Source organism: Lagenorhynchus albirostris, chromosome 8 (assembly GCF_949774975.1).
Source record: "Lagenorhynchus albirostris chromosome 8, mLagAlb1.1, whole genome shotgun sequence".
Lineage (NCBI taxonomy): Eukaryota > Metazoa > Chordata > Mammalia > Artiodactyla > Delphinidae > Lagenorhynchus > Lagenorhynchus albirostris.
Genome location: NC_083102.1, coordinates 22683051 through 22705663, shown reverse-complemented (window position 1 = coordinate 22705663; position 22613 = coordinate 22683051). Strand labels below are relative to the sequence as shown.

Genomic DNA, 22613 nt, shown 5'->3' with positions numbered 1-22613 from the left:
AATATATTAATCATAGTTAATTGAAAGTTCCTGTCTGATCAAACATCTATCTCATCTCAGAGTCTGGTTCTCTTGAATACTTTCCTGACAATGGGTTGGGGGTTTTTTTCACTTTTTTTGGCGTGCCTTGCAATTTTACATTGAATGGTAGTATATTATTTTCCATTATTGTCATGAATTGGGCTGGATTTCAATTCTGTTGTTCCATACCAAAGGCTACAAATTCCCCCAGGCTGGAGGGCTCTCGTACACCTCAGTGTTTGCACTTCACCTTCGGGCTTTCAGCCGCTTCTGCACATGCTTGCCACAGGGGGGCTCTGTCTTCAAGTGCATGTCCCCGCTGCAGCACACGACTGCTACTCCTTGTTTCCTGTAGCTAGGCTCAAGGTGAGGGCAAGTGGGGTTCTTAGATTTTCTGGTCCAGCCTCGGTGTTAGGCAGGCCTCTGTGAGGGTAGGACTTTTTCAGTGTTCCTGCCACTCCTCTCTGTAGCAGCCAAATTTTGCCTTGTATTGGTGGTAGGTCTTGAGCAGAGATATCTTCCTGTCCCTCCTGGAGAGGTATCAGATTTTTACTTTGTATCAATGTAGGGTCCTGGGCCCAAGAGGATTTTCTGCTACTCCCCCAGGAGCAGAGAGTTTTTGCTTCCACCCTTCCCCAGAAGCAATAGCTCTTTGCCTGGTCCCTGGTGGCAGGCATAATTCCTGCTCCTCTTGCTACAGTTTAAGGCTTTTGCTTCCTACGAGAGAAGACTGTGGAGATGTGCCAAGGTTTCATGCTTATCTTTGAGCACAGCCAATCAGCTCCCTGCCCCCAATCTTTCTTGTGAACCCTGGTTGGAAGCCCCTAGAAAAGAGCTTGCATGTGAGTATGAACTCTCCTTGTGCCTGGGGCTACAAGAAGTTCCAAACTGACATACTTTCCCACACTCAGCCTTTACTAATTCATTAAAATTTTAGCTAATTATTTCTTACCGTGATGTATGGCAGCCACCTCTTCCTTCTGTGCTCTGACAAGGGTGAAACAGTGTTCCCTCTCTCCTTAAAGGGATTTGTTGCTCTTTGGAGTTCCTTGGTTGCATTATGACCTCAGCTCTTTGATGTACTCAAGAAAAGTTATGGTTTTGTAGATTATCCAGCTTTTTCTTGTTGAGGTGGAAGCTTCTCTTGCAGCTTTCTACATCCTAAGGAGAAGCAGAGCTATAAATTTGTGGTTTTTAAAAAAGATGTTTGGCACTGAAAGCCTTGGTTTAATTAAATCTTACAGGGAGGCCCAATATGTTAAATGAGTAAAAGCATACAGCTCAGCTGGAGCCTTCCCCATGCCTACCCCCAACCCTTGCCCTCTTCTCAAAGTATTGAAGTTTCTGTAAAGCACAGTTTAAAAATCATGGGCGTTAGTTATTCCTAATGTACTTTCTCATTGTCAAATATATAAACTTAATCTCCTTGACCAGTTGTTTGGCCCATGCTTGCTCATCTCCTGCTTTCTCTTTAATATAGGTGCTTATGGAAACTCTGGGCGCTCTGGGGGCACAGTGCCGATGGGCTGCCTGCAATATCTATTCCACTCTCAATGAGGTGGCTGCTGCTCTAGCAGAAAATGGTAAGACCTTTCGTGTGTTCTCTTTGTCTTTGACTAAAGTTTCCAAAAAGTTCCATTGTTTCAATAAATATCTGTAAGGAAAGTTGACATTTAAAGTTGTCTTGAAAGAAATATTCTTTTTTTTTTTTTAGTTGAAGTATAGTTGATGTACAGTGTTGTGCTTGTTTCAGGTATACAATAAAGTGATTCACTGTATATGTGTATCTATATCTATATCTATATATCTATCTATATATATCTATCTTTTTTCAATTCTTTTCCACTATAGATTATCATAAGATATTGAATGTAGTTCCCTATGCTATACAGTAAATCCTTGTTTACCTGTTTTATATATGGTAGTGTGTATCTGTTAATCTCCCCCTTCCCCTTTGGTAACCATAAGTTTGTTTTCTGTGTCTGTGAGTCTTTCTGTTTCGTAAATAAGTTCATTTATACTATTTTTTTAGATTCCGCATATAAGTGATATCATGTAATATTTGGCTTTCTCTGACTTAATTCACTTAGTATGATAATCTCTAGGTCCATCCATGTTGCTGCAAATGGCATTATTTCATTCTTTTTTGTGGCTGAGTAATATTCCATTGTATGTATACACCACATCTTCTTTATCCATTCACCTGTTGATGGACACTTAGGTTGCTTACATGTCTTGGTGGGTCCCTATTCTTGATGAGTTTGCCCTCCTTCTGGGCTTCTCTTGTTAAATATGATCGAGGTAACTGTGTTGCTTTACAGTCACAAATATCTTCTTATGTCTGATATTCCATTATTAGTTAATGCTTTGCCTTGTCAGAGCACCAGTGAACCTTATTCACTGTCTAAGGTCATATGGATTAGAAAAGAAAATGCTTCAGGCATAATTTTGTGGTCCGACTGGTTTTCAGCAGTTAATGTTTGGTGCTCTGCTTCAGCGGTAAACAGGACTTGACCTGGCAGATTAATATTTGATAACAACAGCCACTGACACTTGAAGGACAAAAGAAATAGAGAAGTTTGGACTTTGCCAGTTTCTTGCCTTCACTCTCTGATAGCCCAACACAGATCAGGATACCAAACACTTGCTTCAGAGCTATTGAGAAATTCTGGGAAAGCTCTATAGTGCATGCATACCTCTCTTTTTGCAAGCACTTTGAGCATTTTATTTGTTCTTTCATTTACAGTCATTCATTTGTAAAATTTTTATTAATGTATAAAATATGTATAGAAAGTACACATATATAAACATATAGTCCAATTAATTGTACATATACATTCATTTCTCTTTTTTTTTTCAACAAATGCTTATTGACCTACTTTAAGGACAAATGAGAGTGTCTTTGCCCTCAGAATCTTATATTGTGGTTAAGGAGAAAAGACACATATATAAATAATGATAATACAAGGGCATATATGATAATGCCACAACAGATCATAAACCCACATTTAGTATACCAACAAGGGGCTTATAAAAGTTCAGATTCCATGTGAGATCACTTTCAGCTGAGTTATAAGGCTTCCTTAAGGAGCATGATACTTAACTGGGTAATGAAGTGTAACAACATTTGAACAGAGGGAGAAGAGCGTAAGAGTTTTCCTGATGCAGAGGATGGGATGACTAAAGTATAGAAACAAGAAAGATCAAAATGTAGTTGGGAAATGATGAGAATTCCAGTTGGACTGGATGAAGAAGTACATATTTCTGGTTTCTTCTTTTTTGCCTTTAGTCATACTTTTCGCATCCGTCATACTCTTGGCCCTTTTGTTTGTCCTCTTTGGTCTAACAAGAGTAAAATGACCACCAAAGACAAAGACGAGTATAAAAGGACTGAAGACAATAGTAATCAGTGAAGAAAGTCAACCCAAGAAGTATAGCAGAACGAGAGAGCTTGGAATTGGGGAAAACCAGCATCTCCTTGCCAAAATTTAGGGTCAGCCCTTTTTTCAGGCTTTAATGGTTTCTCTTTGTTCTTTTTTCTCAGGATTTCCTGTGTTTGCCTGGAAAGGAGAGTCAGAAGATGACTTCTGGTGGTGCATTGATAGATGTGTGAATGTGGAGGGCTGGCAGCCAAACATGGTGGGTTAGATCTCTGCCAACACAATTCTGTTGGGGCCTGGAGGTATAGAGAGGGAGAGTGTGGTCTGGGAGAGGGTTTCCCAGCAGGAAGGAAGGCAAATGCTTCCTTTTCCGTCTGATGTACCTGGGCTTCCGGCAGAGCAAGATGCTTATGCTTAGGGCATCCCAAGAATATTCAACCTCCTTATAGCCTCAAAGTGCTTTTCATTGTCAGTGCTGATCTCAGAAGCACTCATATTCATCAGCAACATTAAAATACTGCTCAGGGTTCACACATGACTGGTTAAAAAGTAAGATTAATGAGTTACCATCCCCTACCACTGCTTACCACCCCCCCACCCCCCACCTACCCCGCCCGACAACATCAATGATTAAAGCACACACACGCACACACAGCTCCTATGGTACTTAGCTTTCTTTCTAGAATCACGTGCTAAATTTATAGTAAACCTGAAGGGATTCCAAGTTCAAATTTCTTCTCTTTTTTCATTTCTCACCTGAAGAAAGATGAATAGGCAAAGTTTGGGGTTTTTAATTTCTGCTTAGTTTTTATTTTTGTTTCATTTTTTAAAAGATCAAGTGCTTGAAGGCTGAGAGCATGTTAGATTCACAAGGGGAAGCAAAAAGCTTCACAAAGTACGATGCACTCCTGCTTTGCAAACCTTTCTGCATATGGGTGAGAGGAGAAATTAGGGAATCAACTGAAACAAGAATCCTTGAAGCTCTAGTCCAACTATTGCTTACTGCTAAAGACTGCAGAGCAGGCTTCATCTGGGACACAGCAGAGAGAAGCAGCCTGTCTTTCTGGATTCTGATCCAGGCCACATTGCACCAAGTGTTGGTTTGAGGAAGCTGGGTTAAAACCTTCATATCCTGAAAGGGAGGGAGGAGTCGGCTATAAGATGAGTCAGCTCATTCCAGCGGAGTTTAACGGTGACAGAAGGGAGTGTGACTGACAGGTGCTAAAGAAGATATGCCAGGGGGGCTCTACTGGAAATAAAACATTAATTTTATAGTCATGAACATAGGGAGGACAGGGGATTGTACATGGCGAGCTTTTATAGACTGTAGAGCCAGCACACACTGCTGGAAAGGTTGACGAAGAGAGTAAGACAAGGGTAAGAAAAACTGTGACCCCAGAAAACAGGATCCATATCTTTTTGGATCCTGTCAAGATCCTGTCAAGTGCTTTTACTTGCTTGCCAACTTCAGGAAGATTCCCAGGTGACAATTTTCTGCAGTAGGACAACAGGGTGAGAATTATGGGCTACATTCATTAAATAAATATTAGGGATAGCAACTACCTGCCTGTATTCGATACCTGTGTTAAAAGGGAAAGGTGGACGAGAATATTGAGACTAAGACCCAATCTTTTTTGTCTCTGATCTTTTGTGTGGCTAGGGATCAGAGGCTGCAAGCAAAAACTCCATGAGGGATTTCATACATGTAAAAAGGGAGAGAGAGGGCTTCCCTGGTGGCGCAGTGGTTGAGAGTCTGCCTGCCGATGCAGGGGACACGGGTTCGTGCCCCGGTCCGGGAAGATCCCACATGTGGCGGAGCGGCTGGGCCCGTGAGCCATGGCCGCTGAGCCTGCACACCCGGAGCCTGTGCTCTGCAACAGGAGAGGCCACAACAGTGAGAGGCCCGCATACAGCAAAAAAAAAAAAAAAAAAAAAAAAAAAGGGAGAGAGAAACTCAGAGGAGCCTTTCCGTTTCTTAGGGAATCTGTTCTGAAGGTTTCTACTGGGAGAAAATGGAGCACTATCTTATGGTATGGAGCAAGTGTAAGAGTTTTAGTAAGAGTCCTGCCTTGGATCCCTGCTCTCAAATAAGGTTTAGTGGAATCAGAGAAAATAGATCAACAAGAGCAGAAGTGGGAATTCCCTGGTGGTCCAGCAGTTAGGACTCAGTGCTCTCACTGCCAAGGGCCCGGGTTCAATCCCTGGTCAGGGAACTAAGATCCCACAAGCCGAGCGGTATGGCCAAAACAAAAACAAAAACAAGAGCAGAAGCAAAAAAGATCAGGTGGTAGACATGAGGTTGGAGATTTTGTGTACCCAGGGGTCCAGGATGGCATCTTTGGCACTTGTAGTAGAGTTGATAATTGATGGGACTGCAAAATGGGTGCTTGCCAGTGGAGGGCAGCTTAGTCCTGTGGGTCTTTCCAGGAGGGTGGGTGTAACAACTTGGAAAGTCCTGCCAAGCGTTTCTAACAGTTAGGTGACGGGCTGAAATGCCACAGCCTACTGCCTAATAGTATTCTAAGCTGGTCTTTCTTTAGCTTATTTATAATTCAGAAACTTTCCTCTGCTGATGAAAGCTCCAGTGGGCACAGCATTGTGTTTATCTTTAATCCCAACCTGAAACAGTGATGAGCTGTTCAGAGGCATGCTTGCACACCTACATGCTGCACAGTTCCCTAGTTATTTTTACTTTGGTTGATAGAGAGTGTGAGGTTGTGCTAGGCAAAACCCTGCAGTGCTGCCTGATCATTTTGGATAGGAGAGTGCCTGTACTTTGGGAGAAGTAAAGGATTAACGAATACACATTTGTAAGCCATTGTTCTGGGAGGGAGACTAATTATCTGGCTTTATTTAAACTAAGCTTTTACTGATGATATTTAAAGTCCTCAATTCAACCAATATAAATATGCTAATATCAAGTTTAGGCTTTCTGACTACCAACAGTACAGCCAAGAGCTAATGGTCTACGTAATCACTTAAGCTATTAGTCCATAAGAAAATCCTCATTGCGATGCTGTATATTTTGATCCTAGCGGGTATGTCATTTGGGAAGGTCACTTGGCTGTGAGAATTACAGTTGGCCTTTCATTTCACTGTTTTTTTGTTTGTTTGTTTTTGACTGCATTGGATCTTCGTTGTTGTGCGCGGGCTTTCTCTAGTTGCGGCGAGTGGAGGCTACTCTTCATTGCGGTGCGCGGGCTTCTCATTGCGGTGGCTTCTCTTGTTGCGGAGCACGGGCTCTAGGCATGCAGGCTTCAGTAGTTGTGGCATGTGGGCTCAGTAGTTGTGGCTCACGGGCTCTGGAGCGCAGGCTCAGTAGTTGTGGCGCACGGGCTTAGCTCTTCTCCGGCATGTGGGATCTTCCCGGACCAGGCCTCGGACCCATGTCCCCTGCATTGGCAGGTGGATTCTTAACCAGTGCACCACCAGGGAGGTCCCTCACTTGTTTTTTTTCTTCAGTGTAATGACTGTTGGTCATTATACTGACTCTTAAGTTATTTTGCATAACCATTTGGGAAATTTGAAATATGACATTATTGATGCTTATTATTGCAGATCTTGGATGATGGAGGGGATCTTACTCACTGGATTTATAAGAAGTATCCCAACATGTTTAAGAAAATCAAGGGCATAGTGGAAGAGAGTGTTACTGGAGTCCACAGGTAAGATTTGACATGGGTATGCCTAGTTTTATGCAGCCTGGACATATATTCTTTTTTTTTTTTTTTAACAAATTTTTATTTATTTATTTATTTACTTTTGGCGGCGTTGGATCTCTGTTGCTGTACGCAGGCTTTCTTTAGTTGCGGCGAGCGGGTGCTACTCTTTCATTGCAGTGCACGGGCTTCTCATTGTGGTGGCTTCTCTTGTTGTGGAACACGGGTTCTAGGCGCTTGGGCTTCAGTAGTTGTGGCATGCAGGCTCAGTAGTCGTGGCGCACAGGCTTAGTTGCTCTGCAGCATGTGGGATCTTCTCAGACCCGGGCTCGAACCTGTGTCCCCTACATTGGCAGGCAGATTCTTAACCCCTGCACCACCAGGGAAGCCCCTGGATATATATTCTTATAATCACATACTTATAGAATACATTATGTTAAAAATTGAAACCTGATCTGAAATGTTGAGATCTGAGTCTGCACACTTGTTTTTTGTCTTTTTTTTTTGCGGTACGCGGGCCTCTCACCGTTGTGGCCTCTCCCGTTGCGGAGCACAGGCTCTGGACGCGCGGGCTCAGCGGCTATGGCTCACGGGCCCAGCCGCTCTGCGGCATGTGGGATCTTCCTGGACCAGGGCATGAACCCATGTCCCCTGCACCGGCAGGCAGACTCTCAACCACTGCGCCACCAGGGAAGCCCTGCACACTTGTTTTTTAAATTAACAACACAAATAGGAAACTTAAAATAGTGAGGGGGGAGTAGCTAAGGGAATAAGTGTGGTCCTCATGTTTTCTAGTCATTGTAATACAATGACTGCTTGTCCTCTTTGGACGAATTCATTTATTCAACATCTATTTATTGAACTTCTACAGTGGACCAGGAACTACTCTAAGAACAATGCTAGGGATCTAGCAGTGGGGAAAACAGACAAAAGCCTGGGCCCTCATAGAGCTTATGTTCTTACACAGAGAACAAGGATTTAGGGTTCTGTTTCTCAAATGAGCATTAATTCCCTGAGTAAAATTGTAACCATTTCTGTTTCCTGTTATTTACCCAGAAAGAACTGAAAGTATGAAAGTTTTAGGGAAGTAAATTTTGAATAAGCCACCATCACTGCTTCAATATACTGTGATCTTTTTGAATGTATAAAACTATGGATTGTCCCATATTTTCAAACTTTTAGAAAGGGATGAATTTTGAATAAAACACCTGGTTCTAATTTTTAGTTGACTCAGTTTAAATAAAACCCCTATATACAGATATACATATTTATAGGTATATGTACTGAAGTTATAAAATTGAGACTATTGGAAAGTTAAACTATTTGAAAGTTAAAATTGTTGCATTAGAGTAGTGGGATTAAAATAGTACTTAAAGTTTCTCTTTTTATAATTAAAAAGGGAAATAAAACTAATAAGCAATTAAAAATTTTACATTTTAATGCTTAAAATTTAGTGGTAGGTCAAAGATTTTCCCCACGTGCCTTTTGATTAATATCTTTATTTCTAAGCTGTATACAGATTCTGGAAAGGTATTCTTTATTTCTCTGTATACACCTTATAGGATGAAATTAGTTGTGTCTCAGGCTCTCATGCCTACTCAATTAACTTATTTGTGAAATTTGATATGAAACTGATGGTCGATTGCAATATCTCATTGTTTTATGTTCTTCTTGATTTCCTTCATCCTCAGGCTGTACCAGCTATCCAAAGCTGGGAAGCTATGTGTTCCAGCCATGAATGTCAATGACTCAGTCACCAAACAGAAATTTGACAACCTCTACTGTTGCCGTGAATCAATTCTTGATGGGTAATGTTTTGTTATCTTTGGGATGAACTTGAGTTGTTGAATTGAGGTTCTAAATTTTTTGGTTTTGGTTATTTCTAGAAATGATTTGTGTAGTACCTCTGGATCTATTGCTACATCATACTCAATATTTTGTAACCCAAAGCTACCATTGCTGTCACTTACATCACACTCAATATTTTATGACCCAGAGCTACCATTGCTGTCACTATTTCAAGCAAATCTATTTTACTTAAAAAGTCAGACCAGCCCCTATCTACTGGTGGCAGTTTTTACAGTCACCCTATCAGGCCTGGGAGTCAGTAACTAAAGTCATTATAAATAGGTAAATATCTTTGATGGTTTAGGAAAAGGTTCCTGGTATTTCTCTTCCAGGTTATGTTGTCAGTTCTTAAGCACCAACTATCATACAATTCTCTGGCCATCTGGAAAGTTGTGGTGAGCACAGGGTTATTTCCCAGTGGCATTTGTAGTTTTTGAAATCTGTAAGGACTGCAAGTCTGACAAAATCTACTTAGATATAATATACCAAAAATTGTGTTCTTCCAGTGCCCAGTTTCTGTTTCTACACTTGTGTCCTGAAATTCCTTCATTCTTGCTGGGAAGACTCAGTAATTCCCTATGTGAAACCATTAAGTTGGTTTAGAATATTGCCAAGCCAAATGGCTTCCATCATGTATTAGTTAATGGAAAAGTGAAGAAAGGGCCTGTGGGCCACATTACTAGTCTGAACCCCAGGCAATTTGCAACACCACAGGCACTGGAGCAAGAAGGACTTTGGTTTAACAATTGGCTCTATCATTTATTAACTCTAAGACCTCAGACTAGTTATTTAACCTCTCTGTGCCTATTTCCTCATCTGTAAAATGGTGACAGTAAGACCTATCTCATAGAGTTATTGTGAGGATTAAATGAGATAAGGTATGAATCCTGGGGATCAATGTTACTTCCCTTGCCCTTCTTTCTAGAACCCTATATAGTAAGTTTAGGATTGAGTTAGATCTTATAAGAAGACTTTTACTTTGAAATCTTTTTTTTTTTTTGTGGGCTGGAGGGGGGTGTTCAATGCAAATTCAAACTATTTTTAATTATTACTCCTATAGATTCAGTAGTATTATCAGATAGATTGGACATTCGAGTGAATCCTTACTCTATCAGTCTGTTTACAGACTGTCCCTAGTTCTGTCCACATATAACTGTTATTGTGATGCACAGCTTTGCACCTGATAATAATGATTTGGATATATACTCATAAAAATATTTACTCATCCACAACTGTTTCTTATAGATTTTTCAACTCCCAAATCTATGAGCCTAAAATCTGCCTATATTTAGTAAAAGATGCATGAAGGTCCTTCTACTAGCTCATAAACATGGACAGAGTCCCTCCTAAGCAGTGTTTACCCTGTGGATAAGAAAGATACTTTAACATCAGAAATGTATGAAAGTGAAAGAAAGTAAGATGGAAGCAGTGGAGCTGGAGTTAAAGTTAATAAAGAAATAGGAAAACATCACCCATCTACTGGAAACCTGAGTAGTAGTAAGAGCTTGTTGGCATCTTCAGATGGTGAAAAAGTTTCCAATTGGGTCATGGGCAGTTGCTCCTCTCAGAGGAGTTGAGATGTGACTGGGTGCATTCAGGGTGGTATGGCCGTAGACTCAGAGGAGTTGAGAGTAGGAGAAGTTAAAGAAGCGGCAAAGTATGCTCCAGGGAAGGCTGCAAAATAGAGAGTCCATATGAGGAAAGGATTAGGGATTGAGCTTCTGTAGCTCTGAGGTGGTTGCACACTGCACCATAAGCTATGAGGGAATGGCCCCACTCAGTCCTAGAGGACTCTTCTGTAATTGGTCTGCAATGCCAAAAAGCAAGGCAGGTGCAGCCTTATGGAGACTGAGGAAGGAAGACTTGGTAGGAAGAAAAAGGATATCCCAGATAGGATTTTTAGATCATAAAACAGACTGTATTTCAGGAACTCTTCTAGAGAGTTCTGGGGCTAGAAGAATTAGAGAGAAGTCAGAGACTTGGCATGACTCTTATACACCGCCAGACAGCTTACCCTCACATCCCCAAAAGTCCTTTCTTTCTTTCTTTTTTTTTTTTTTTTTTGCGGTATGCGGGCCTTTCACTGTTGTGGCCTCTCCAGTTGCAGAGCACAGTCATCCAGACGCACAGGCTCAGCGGCCATGGCTCACGGGCCCAGCCGCTCCGCGGCATATGGGATCTTCCCAGACCGGGGCACGAACCCGCGTCCCCTGCGTCGGCAGGCGGAATCCCAACCACTGCGCCACCAGGGAAGCCCCAAAAGTCCTTTCTTGATGGAGGTCTTTTCTATCCTTTATCCTTGAACCTTGAGGCAGATCTGGGTCCCTCAGATCACAAGGAAATCACTGCCTAACTGGAATCCACCCTGGTCTGTCAGCCTATCATTTGCAGAGTAGTGGTGTTGATGAAGTTTCCCTTCCACCACACAGTCATTTGTAGTCACAAAGAGAAAGTCATCTTCCTTTGGGAAGAGAGTCAGAAAGGCTTGTGGGTAGTCAAAGCAAAGGAGGCTCAGAAATATGATTATTGATTTCTTGCTGTGCTGAGCCAGTCAAGGACCATTCTAAGCCATGGCTTTTGAGTATGGTGGTAGCCCAGCCAGACTTACCCTCTTCACTCAACAGAAACTGCCTCTGCACTTAATTGATATTTATTGAGTTTCATTGGAGTTCATGGAGTTATACCAGTTCCTGGTGAGTGGAGTTGTCAAATCATTAAAAAGATAGGATTTCTACTTTGCCTTTGGGGCATTTATAGACTTTTCAACAGGAGAGGTTAACAGATGAGTAGAAAGACCTACAAATATTTGTGGGAACCATCTGTCTCAGAATGGCAGGTTTTAGTTGAAGTTTCTTCTGCCTAGCCAGGGCTTCCTAGAGAAGGGAGACCAACTGACCGTACAGAGAAACCAGAAACTGCTCCTACAACTTCTTCCAAGAGACCCTGAAAACAGTAAGGACCTTTATTCTAGCTTCATAGGGAATCAGAGACAAAGAGGTAGAACATGTCTGAGCAGGACTCAGCCCAGAAAACTCACTACCTCATGTAGTCAGTGTTGGTGTGTTTCAAGGCTCTTCTCCACCTTGTTGCCCATTACCCTCCCTGGTGAATTAATGTGGGACCTATTAGCGATTTTTTTTTTTGTGGTACGCGGGCCTCTCACTGTTGTGGCCTCTCCCGTTGTGGAGCACAGGCTCTGGACGCGCAGGCTCAGCGGCCATGGCTCATGGGCCCAGCCGCTCCGCGGCATGTGGGATCTTCCCGGACCAGGGCATGAACCCAAGTCCCCTGCATCGGCAGGCGGACTCTCAACCACTAGCGCCACCAGGGAAGCCCACCTATTGGCGATTTTGATACTACTAAATGTAGGACTCATTTATCAGCATTATATTTTATGTGTCTAATTCAATAAGCTACAACGTTCACATTAAACCAGAGCTTTGTCACCTCCTAAATAAAAATTACATTTATATTTAAAAGTTACTTTGTGGTCTATAGCTTCTTCCCTTCTGTAGCACTCCCAAAACAAGGGGAACAAAAAGAAAAAAGGCCTCACATAGAGATGGAATTGATTGGATAGCATGGATAAGAAAATACATATTTTGGGCTTCCCTGGTGGCGCAGGGGACACGGGTTTGTGCCCCGGTCCGGGAAGATCCCACATGCCGCAGAGCAGCTGGGCCCGTGAGCCATGGCCACTGAGCCCGCGCGTCTGGAGCCTGTGCTCCGCAACAGGAGAGGCCACAACAGTGAGAGGCCCGCGTACTGCAAAAAAAAAAAAAAAGAAAAAGAAAATACATATTTTATTGAACTTTTCTTTCTAGTCATTAAGTAGTTTCTCTAGGATAGAAACCAGGCTTGCTTTCAACATTAAAAAAAAACAACAACAAAAAAACGCCAAACCAAAAAAAAACAAAACCCAAACATGAAAACAAAGGGGTTCAATCTAATCTCAAGCGAGAAACAAGAGATTTTTCTGATTTAATTTTTTTTCCCCCATAGACTTAAAAGAACAACAGACATGATGTTTGGTGGGAAGCAGGTGGTAGTCTGTGGCTATGGAGAGGTAAGGTTTAACCTTTCAATTATTAGGTGTTTAAAATGTATTTTGCTGAAATATACTAGAATTTTTCACTTGTATGGACATAAAAGTACATTCATTTACCACTTTAAGTGGGACAAAAGTAACTTCAGAGGCCCTCTGGTTAAAGTACAATCTTACTTTTTCCATTGCATTTTTGCTAGTTTTTCTTTAAGTTGATTTTCTGACTGTTCCACTGCACTGTTTGTGATGTTCTTTTAGCTTGTGTTTTGATTATGAATCGTGAGTGTGGGTGTTCTTATGCACATGCATGTGCTAAGCAGGGTTTAGGAGTTTGTTTATGAACTGCATTCATTTTATTTTTTTTCTGATTTTTCCCTAAGCGTGAATCTATTCAGTGAAATTCCTTTTGGTGGCGGAAAGGGGGGTACACTTTACCAGAAGCTTTGAGAAACTGTTTTCTTTGTGACTTTCCTTATTATGTGTACTTTCTGCTCTCATCAGGTGGGGAAGGGGTGCTGTGCTGCCTTAAAAGCTATGGGCTCCATTGTGTATGTAACTGAGATTGACCCCATCTGTGCTCTTCAAGCCTGGTAAGCATGCAAAAGGAGATTTGCTTTTTCCTCTCACCACTGTCTAACGTATTATCTTCTAACTGCCTCCAAAGAATGGCCTAGTTAATGCCACTTTTCATCTTAGAGGGGCCTAGATCCTGAGAAGCTGCCCAGATCCTGAGAGGCTGCTATTAACTGTAAGCACCTGTCTTTCAAAGATCTAGGAGCTCTGCTCTGAGAGAGCAGAGTCTGGCAGAAGCTACAATTTAGAACTCCTGTGGAAATAGTAACAGGGGACGCCTTGAACCAGAGAGCAAGTAGCCCCTTATCAGCTCCACATGCCATCCTTCTCCCTTTGAAAACAATGATCAAAAAAGAAATAGGCTGGCATCAGATCCTTTCTGAAGTGATGCAATGAAAAGAGCGCTTCTGTCACATTCCTCCCCAAAATACATAACCTAATGTAATCAGGAGGAAATATCAGACAAATCCAAATGAAGGATAAACTCTACTAACTCTTACTGAAGGGTATATAGGAGTTGTTTGTACTATTCCTAAGTATGAAATGATTCCAAAATTAGAAGTTTAAAAAAAAATAGTTTCTTTCCCATCTAAAAATGTGGGTAATCTTATCTACTTCAATTGTGAAAGTTCAGAAAATAATGATATAATTATTATACATTATATAATAAATATATAATTATGTAAAGTATAGAGGTGCTGTCACATAATAAATGCCTCACTAAGTGGTAGCTATTATTAAAATTGTCTCTTGCCACCCTCAGCAGGATAAAATACCACTGTCCCTGAAAACTACTGCAAAGTCCCCATGCCTATAGCCTTGAATAACCCATCCAATCTTTACCATTAACCCTCCAGAGGAAGGCACCCAGCATAGATGAGGCATGGCATAAAGATGTTTCCATAACCATTTTCCCCTGTCCTACCACTCCCCACACACCGTAGCCATCAACACATAGTTTTCCCCAACAGAGTTGTTGGCTTTGCCTGAGTCAGGGCTCCAGCACACGAAGGGAACTATCACCATTCTAGCACTTTTTCAGGGTTCATTAGAGAAACCTGAATGTGTTTTAATATTGACAGAGGTACTGATTGAAACTATCTTATAGATGTGAACTGATCACTTATTCTGTGTTAGGTACTGTGCTCTGTGCTGAGGATGAAAGATGAGTAGATGAATGAGACAAGGTCCCTGCTTTTAGAAGCACACAGACAAATAACCTCTGTGCAGTGTAGTAAGTGCTGTGATAGAGATAAACAGCACATGCTTCTGTAGGAGCACAAAGGAGGAATATCTAACTAAAGAGCAGGGCAGTGAGGGTAGAAAGAGGTGTCAATGGAGCTGAGTCTTAAAACTTATTTAAGTGACTTCTTAGTTTGGAAGTATGTCCCAGGTACAGGCGACATATGCAAAGTCACCTAGGAAGGAGAGAGCACAGCATGTTTATATTAAAGAAGCTGGAAGTGTTTTAATGGAGCTGCCCGATAGGATAAATTTGGGGGAGTGGTAATACCTGAGTAGGAATCATATGTCAGTATAATCATATATCAACATAAGTATTTGGGTCTTATCCTGATACCAGACAATGTCACCAAAGTATTTTAAACAAGGAAGTGACATGAGCCAGATGGCATTTCAGGAAATCACTCTGCAAAATGAATTAGAGAGACATAAACCTAGAGGCGATGAGATGGGGCCAGGGGCTACTACAGCAAGAAATAATAAGACCTGAACATCAGGCCTGCACGTATAGAAAAGAGGGGATAGATTAAGAATTAAGATTTTAAGGAATTAAGGAAAAAGACTCAACCAGATGTGGTGACAATTTTAATTAGGGAGAGGCAGTAGGCTAGGACATTCTAGTTTATTTGACTCGTAGAGCTGGGTGAACAGTAATGCTGTTGATTAAGATAGAAAATATAGAAGAAGAGAAACAGAATTGGTGGTGTGGGTAAGATAATGAGTCTATTTTCAATCACAATAAGTTTGAGGTCCTTGTGGGACATGAGGAGGAGCTATCCAGTAGATAATTTGATCTATGGCTCTGAAGCTTTGGATGTTAATGTGCAAATCAGCCACCTGTGAGGCATCATTTGTAGCCAAGGGAAAGGAATGGATAAGTGCCGAAAGAATAGAGAAAAGAATACCCTACAGAGTACCAACATTTAAAGGTTGAGTGAGATCGAGAAGGAGCAATCAAAAAGTGAGAAAACAGTATCATGGACTCCAAGAGTATAGAGCCTTAAGAATGCAAATAATGTTTAATGTAGCAGAGGATATCAAGTAATATTAGAGTCTAAGAAAAAAATTGTTTTTGGCATTCAGGAGATCACTGATTATCTTGGGGAGAGCAATTTAAATGGGGTAGTAGGTTCAGGTAAAATTGCACTTTCTAGAAACTTGATTGGGGTTTCATGGTTAACCCTGCCTCCCTATTATCAGGAAGAATTAGGTCCCAGTGATAGAAAGAACCTTTTCTTTCTGTCCTGTATGAACTAAGGAAAGAGTTTGAATTTTTCACTAAGAATAGTCCAGCTGTACCAAAAAGTGATGTAGGTACCAAAGCAACTTGGGTAGTAGCTTTTGAGGTTGTGTAGCAGAAGGCTCCCCAGCTGCTTTTTTAGGTTAATTGATCATGCTTTATTTCTACAGTATGGATGGATTTCGACTGGTGAAATTAAATGAGGTCATCCGACAAGTGGATATTGTTATTACCTGTACAGGTATGATTATGACATATAAAATGGGGTGGCACTTGGGAACACTTTCATGGAACAAGTGAAAAATGACTGGAAATGTTCTGAACAAAACCAAACTCTAAAAGCCAGAGATAGTAGTCCACAAAATCAATCTTTCACATTCTTCCTACCTCTTTAGAACTCTGACCAAAAGTATACCATTAGGTCATCCCTAGAGGAAAGTTTCTCTCTAGTCTTTTTAACTGTTCCATATCTCCATTCATCCTCAGCTACCTAGGAGAAGGCTACCAGTGAGTTTTATTTGGGAAGCTAGATCTTAAATTTGTACAGTTTTGAAAATTTTACTTCCAAAAGTGATGTGTATTTCTCTCTAGTCCCTGTAATTAAAGCAAGGCTAGAGCAAAATTCTTCCTAGTTAGAGAAAGTGGAAAAGGTAGTTGTGTTAATTCCCAAAGATGTAGATTTTGAGTTTTAGAGAGGAATATGCAGATATGTCTACTTTCCTTGGACTGAGATATTTTATCTTTATGTTAGAACCATAAGCCATTGGAATATTGGGTTTATTTTATAATTCTATTTTAAAGGAGGAAAATCAGAATATTTAAGAATAAAACTATTATTTGTAGTCTCAGGGAGAGCTGGGGGCAAAGAAGAACCATAAGAAATTGTTCTTAGGGCTTCCCTGGTGGCACAGTGGTTAAGAATCTGCCTGCCAATGCAAGGGGCGTGGGTTCGATCCCTGGTCCGGGAAGATCCCACATGCCATGGACCAACTAGCCCCGTGCGCCACAACTACTGTGCCTGCGCTCTAGGGCCCACGAGCCACAACTGTTGAGCCCGTGTGCCACAGCTACTGAAGCCTGTGTGCCCTAGAGCCTGTGCTCTGCAACAAAAGAAGCCACCGCAATGAGAAGCCCGCACGCCACAACAAAGAGTAGCCCCTGCTTGCCGCAACTAGAGAAAGCCTGCCCACAGCAACGAAGACCCAACACAGCCAAAAATAAATAAATAAATTTATTTTTAAAAAAAGAAAAAAGAAACTGTTCTTTTTCACATCAATCCTTCGATCTCTTTTTTTGTAAGTAGCTTTACTGAGATATAGTTAACTTACCATATACATTTTACCCATTTTAAGTGTATAATTCAATGTTTTCTAGCAAATTCACAAGGTCATACAACCAAGACAATCTAATTTTTTTATTGAGATGTAATTTACATACTGTAAAAGTCACTCTTTTAAAGTATACAGTTCATACAGTTCTACAGCCTGTGGAAGGAAAACCACATTCACAGAAAGACAGACAAAATGAAAAGGCAGAGGACTTTCTACCAGATGAAGGAACAAGATAAAACCCCAGAAAAACAACTAAATGAAGTGGAGATAGGCAACCTTCTGGAAAAAGAATTCAGAATAATGATAGTGAAGATGATCCAGGACCTCAGAAAAAGAATGGAGGCAAAGATCGAGAAGATGCAAGAAATGTTTAACAAAGACCTAGAAGAATTAAAGAACAAACACCTAGCAGAATTAAAGAACAAACAAACAGAGATGAACAATACAATAACTGAAATGAAAAATACACTAGAAGGAATCAATAGCAGAATAACTGAGGCAGAAGAACAGATAAGTGACCTGGAAGACAGAATGGTGGAATTCACTGCCATGGAAGAGAATAAAGAAAAAAGAATGAAAAGAAATGAAGACAGCCTAAGAGACCTCTGGGACAACATTAAACACAACAACATTCGCATTATAGGGGTTCCAGAAGGAGAAGAGAGAGAGAAAGGACCCAAGAAAATATTTGAAGAGATTGTAGTCGAAAACTTCCCTAACATGGGAAAGGAAATAGCCACCCAAGTCCAGGAAGCACAGAGAGTCCCAGGCAGGATAAACCCAAGGAGAAACATGCCGAGACACATAGTACTCAAATTGACAAAAATTAAAGACAAAGAAAAATTATTGAAAGCAACAAGGGGAAAACGAAAAATAACATACAAGGGAACTCCCATAAGGTTAACAGCGATTTCTCAGCAGAAACTCTACAAGCCAGAAGGAAGTGGCATGATATATTTAAAGTGATGAAAGGGAAGAACCTACAACCAAGATTACTCTACCCAGCAAGGATCTCATTCAGATTCAACAGAGAAATCAAAAGCTTTACAGACAGGCAAAAGCTAAGAGAATTCAGCACCACCAAACCAGCTCTACAACGAATGCTGAAGGAACTTCTCTAAGTGGGAAACACAAGAGAAGAAAAGGGCCTAAAAACAAATCCATAACAATTTAGAAAACAGTAATAGGAACATGCAAATCAATAATTACCTTAAACGTGAATGGATTAAATGCTTCAACCAAAAGACACAGGCTTTTTGAATGGATACAAAAACAAGACCCATACATATGCTGTCTACAAGAGACCCACTTCAGACCTAGAGACACATACAGACTGAAAGTGAGGGATTGGAAAAAATTATTCCATGCAAATGGAAATCAAAAGAAAGCTGGGGGCTTCCCTGATGGCGCAGTGGTTGAGAGTCTGCCTGCCAATGCAGGGGACACAGGTTTGTGCACCAGTGTGGGAGGATCCCACAGGCCTCAGAGCAGCTGGGCCTGTGAGCCATGGCCCCTGAGCCTGTGCGTCCAGAGCCTGTGCTCCACAATGGGAGAGGACACAACAGTCAGAGGCCCGCGTACCAAAAAAAAAAAAAAAAAAAAAGAAAGCTGGAGTAGCAATGCTCTTATCAGATAAAATAGACTTTTAAAATAAAGACTGTTACAAGAGACAGGGAAGGACACTACATAATGATCAAGGGATCAATCCAAGAAGAAGATATAACAATTATATATGCACCCAACATAGGAGCACCTCAGTACATAAGGCAACTGCTAACAGCTTTAAAAGAGGAAATCGACAGTAACACAATAATAATGGGGGACTTTAACACCTCACTTACATGAATGGACAGATCATCCAAACAGAAAATTAATAAGGAAACACAAGCTTTAAATTACACAATAGACCAGCTAGATTTAATTGATATTTATAGGACATTCCATCCGAAAACAGCAGATTACACTTTCTTCTCAAGTGTGCACGGAACATTCTCCAGAATAGATCACATCCTGGGTCACAAATCAAGCCTCAGTAAACTTAAGAAAATTGAAATCATTTCAAGCATCTTTTCTGACCACAACACTATGAGATTAGAAATCAGTTACAGGGAAAAAAACGTAAAAAACACAAACACATGGAGGCTAAACAATATGTTACTAAATAACCAAGAGATCACTTAAGAAATCAAAGAGGAAATCAAAAAATACCTAGAGACAAATGACAATGAAAACACGACAATCCAAAACCTATGGGATGCAGCAAAAGCAGTTCTAAGAGGGAAATTTATAACAATACAAGCCTACCTCAAGAAACAAGAAAAATCTCAAATAAACAATATAAGCTTACACCTAAAGGAACTAGGGAAAGAAGAAACAAAACCCAAAGTTAGTAGAAGAAATCATAAAGATCAGAGCAGAAATAAATGAAATAGAATCAAAGAAGACAATAGCAAAGATCAATAAAACTAAAAGCTCGTTCTTTGAGAAGATAAACAAAATTGATAAACCATTAGCCAGACTCATCAAGAAAAAGAGGGAGAGGACTCAAATCAATAAAATTAGAAATGAAAAAGAAGTTACAACAGACACCTCAGAAATACAAAGCATCCTAAGAGACTACTACAAGCAACTCTATGCCAATGAAATGGACAACTTGGAAGAAATGGACAAATTCTTAGAAAGGTATAACCTTCCAAGACTGAACCAGGAAGAAATAGAAAATATGAACAGACCAATCACAAGTAATGAAATTGAAACTGTGATTAAAAATCTTCCAACAAACAAAAGTCCTGGACCAGATGGCTTCACAGGTGAATTCTATCAAACATTTAGAGAAGAGCTAACACCCATCCTTCTCAAACTCTTCCAAAAAATTGTGGAGGAAGGAACACTCCCAAACTCATTCTATGAGGCCACCGTCACCCTGATACCAAAACCAGACAAAGATACCACAAAAAAAGAAAATTACAGACCAATATCACTGATGAATATAGATGCAAAAATCCTCAACAAAATACTAGCAAACAGAATCCAACAACACATTAAAAGGATCATACACCATGATCAAGTGGGATTTATCCCAGGGAAGGGTTCTTCAATATATGCAAATCAATCAATGTGATACACCATATTAACAAACTGAAGAATAAAAACCATATGATCATTTCAATAGATGCAGAAAAAGCTTTTGACAAAATTCAACACCCATTTATGATAAAAATTCTCCAGAAAGTGGGCATAGAGGGAACCTACCTCAACATAATAAAGGCCATATATGACAAACCCACAGCAAACAACATTCTCAATGGTGAAAAACTGAAAGCATTTTCTCTAAGATCAGGAACAAGACGAGGATGTCCACTCTCACCACTATTATTCAACATAGTTTTGGAAGTCCTAGCCACACAATCAGGGAAGAAAAAGAAATGAAAGGAATACAAATTGGAAAAGAAGAAGTAAAACTGTCACTGTTTGCAGATGACATGATACTATACATAGAGAATCCTAAAAATGCCACCAGAAATCTACTAGAGCTAATCAATGAATTTGGTGAAGTTGCGGGTTACAAAATTAATGCACAGAAATCTCTTGCATTCCTATACACTAACGACGAAAGATCAGAAAGAGAAATTAAGGAAACAATCCCATTCACGACTGCAATAAAAAGAATAAAATACCTAGGAATAAACCTACCTAAGGAGGTAAAAGACCTGCACTCAGAAAACTATAAGACACTCATGAAAGAAATCAAAGATGACACAAACAGATGGAGAGATATACCATGTTCTTGGATTGGTAGAATCAAAATTGTGTAAATGACCACACTACCCAAAGCAATCTACAGATTCAATGCAATCCCTATCAAATTACCAGTGGCATTTTTTACAGAACCAGAACAAAAAATCTTAAAATTTGTATGGAGACACAAAAGACCCCGAATAGCCAAAGCAGTCTTGAGGGAAAAAAATGGAGCTGGAGGAATCAGACTCCCTGACTTCAGACTATACTACAAAGCTACAGTAATCAAGACAATATGGTACAAAAACAGAAAATAGAAAAACAGAAATATAGATCAATGGAACAGGATAGAAAGCCCAGAGATAAACCCATGCACCTATGGTCAACTAATCTTTGACAAAGGAGGCAAGGATATACAATGGAAGAAAAGACAGTCTCTTCAATAAGTGGTGTTGGGAAAACTGGACAGCTACATGTAAAAGAATGAAATTAGAACACTCCCAACACCATGCACAAAAATAAACTCAAAATGGATCAGAGACCTAAATGTAAGACTGGACACTATAAAACTCTTAGAGGAAAACATAGGAAGAACACCCTTTGACATAAGTCACAGCAAGATCTTTTTTGATCCACCTCCTAGAGTAATGGAAATAAAATCAAAAATAAACTAATGGGACCTAATGAAACTTAAAATCTTTTGCAAAGCAAAGGAAACTACAAACAAGACGAAAAGACAACCCTCAGAATGGGAGAAGATATTTGCAAACGATTCAACAGACAAAGGATTAATCTTCAAAATATATAAACAGCTCATGCAGCTCAATATTAAAAAAACAAACAACCCTGGGCTTCCCTAGTGGCGCAGTGGTTGAGAGTCCGCCTGCCGATGCAGGGGACACGGTTCGTGCCCCGGTCCGGGAAGATCCCACATGCCGCCGAGTGGCTAGGCCCGTGAGCTATGGCCACTGAGCCTGCGCGTCCGGAGCCTGTGCGCCGCAACAGGAAAGGCCACAACAGTGAGAGGCTCACATAACACACACACCAAAAAAACCCAATCAAAATATGGGCAGAAGACCTAAATAGACATTTCTGCAAAGAAGACATACAGATAGCCAAGAAGCACATGAAAAGCTGCTCAACATCACTAATTATTAGAGAAATGCAAATCAAAACTACAGTGAGGTATCACCTCACACCAGTTAGAATGGGCATCATCAGAAAATCTACAAACAACAAATGCCGGAGAGCGTGTGGAGAAAAGGGAACCCTCTTGCACTGTTGGTGGGAATGTAAATTGATACAGCCACTATGGAGAACAGTATGGAGGTTCCTTAAAAAACTAAAAATAGAATTACCATATGACCCAGCAATCCCACTCCTGGGCATATACCCAGAGAAAACTATAATTTAAAAAGGCACATGCACCCCAATGTTCATTGCAGCACTATTTACAATAGCCAGGTCATGGAAGCAACGTAAATAGCTATCGACAGACAAATGGATAAAAAAGTTGTGGTACATATATACAATGAA

At 40.5% G+C, this 22613-nt stretch overlaps 1 protein-coding gene across 4 annotated transcripts in view; it reads left to right on the top strand.

Annotated features, from left to right (window-relative positions):
- AHCYL2 (adenosylhomocysteinase like 2) overlaps nt 1-22613 on the top strand; it is a 173311-nt gene that overhangs the window by 134606 nt on the left and 16092 nt on the right. For all 4 annotated transcript variants that reach the window (XM_060156707.1, XM_060156706.1, XM_060156705.1 and 1 more), the window contains exons 5-11: nt 1502-1604; nt 3566-3660; nt 6960-7066; nt 8752-8868; nt 12911-12974; nt 13455-13543; nt 16179-16249. In XM_060156707.1, coding sequence (XP_060012690.1) covers nt 1502-1604; nt 3566-3660; nt 6960-7066; nt 8752-8868; nt 12911-12974; nt 13455-13543; nt 16179-16249 — 646 coding nt within the window. The remainder of the gene's footprint in view (nt 1-1501; nt 1605-3565; nt 3661-6959; nt 7067-8751; nt 8869-12910; nt 12975-13454; nt 13544-16178; nt 16250-22613) is intronic.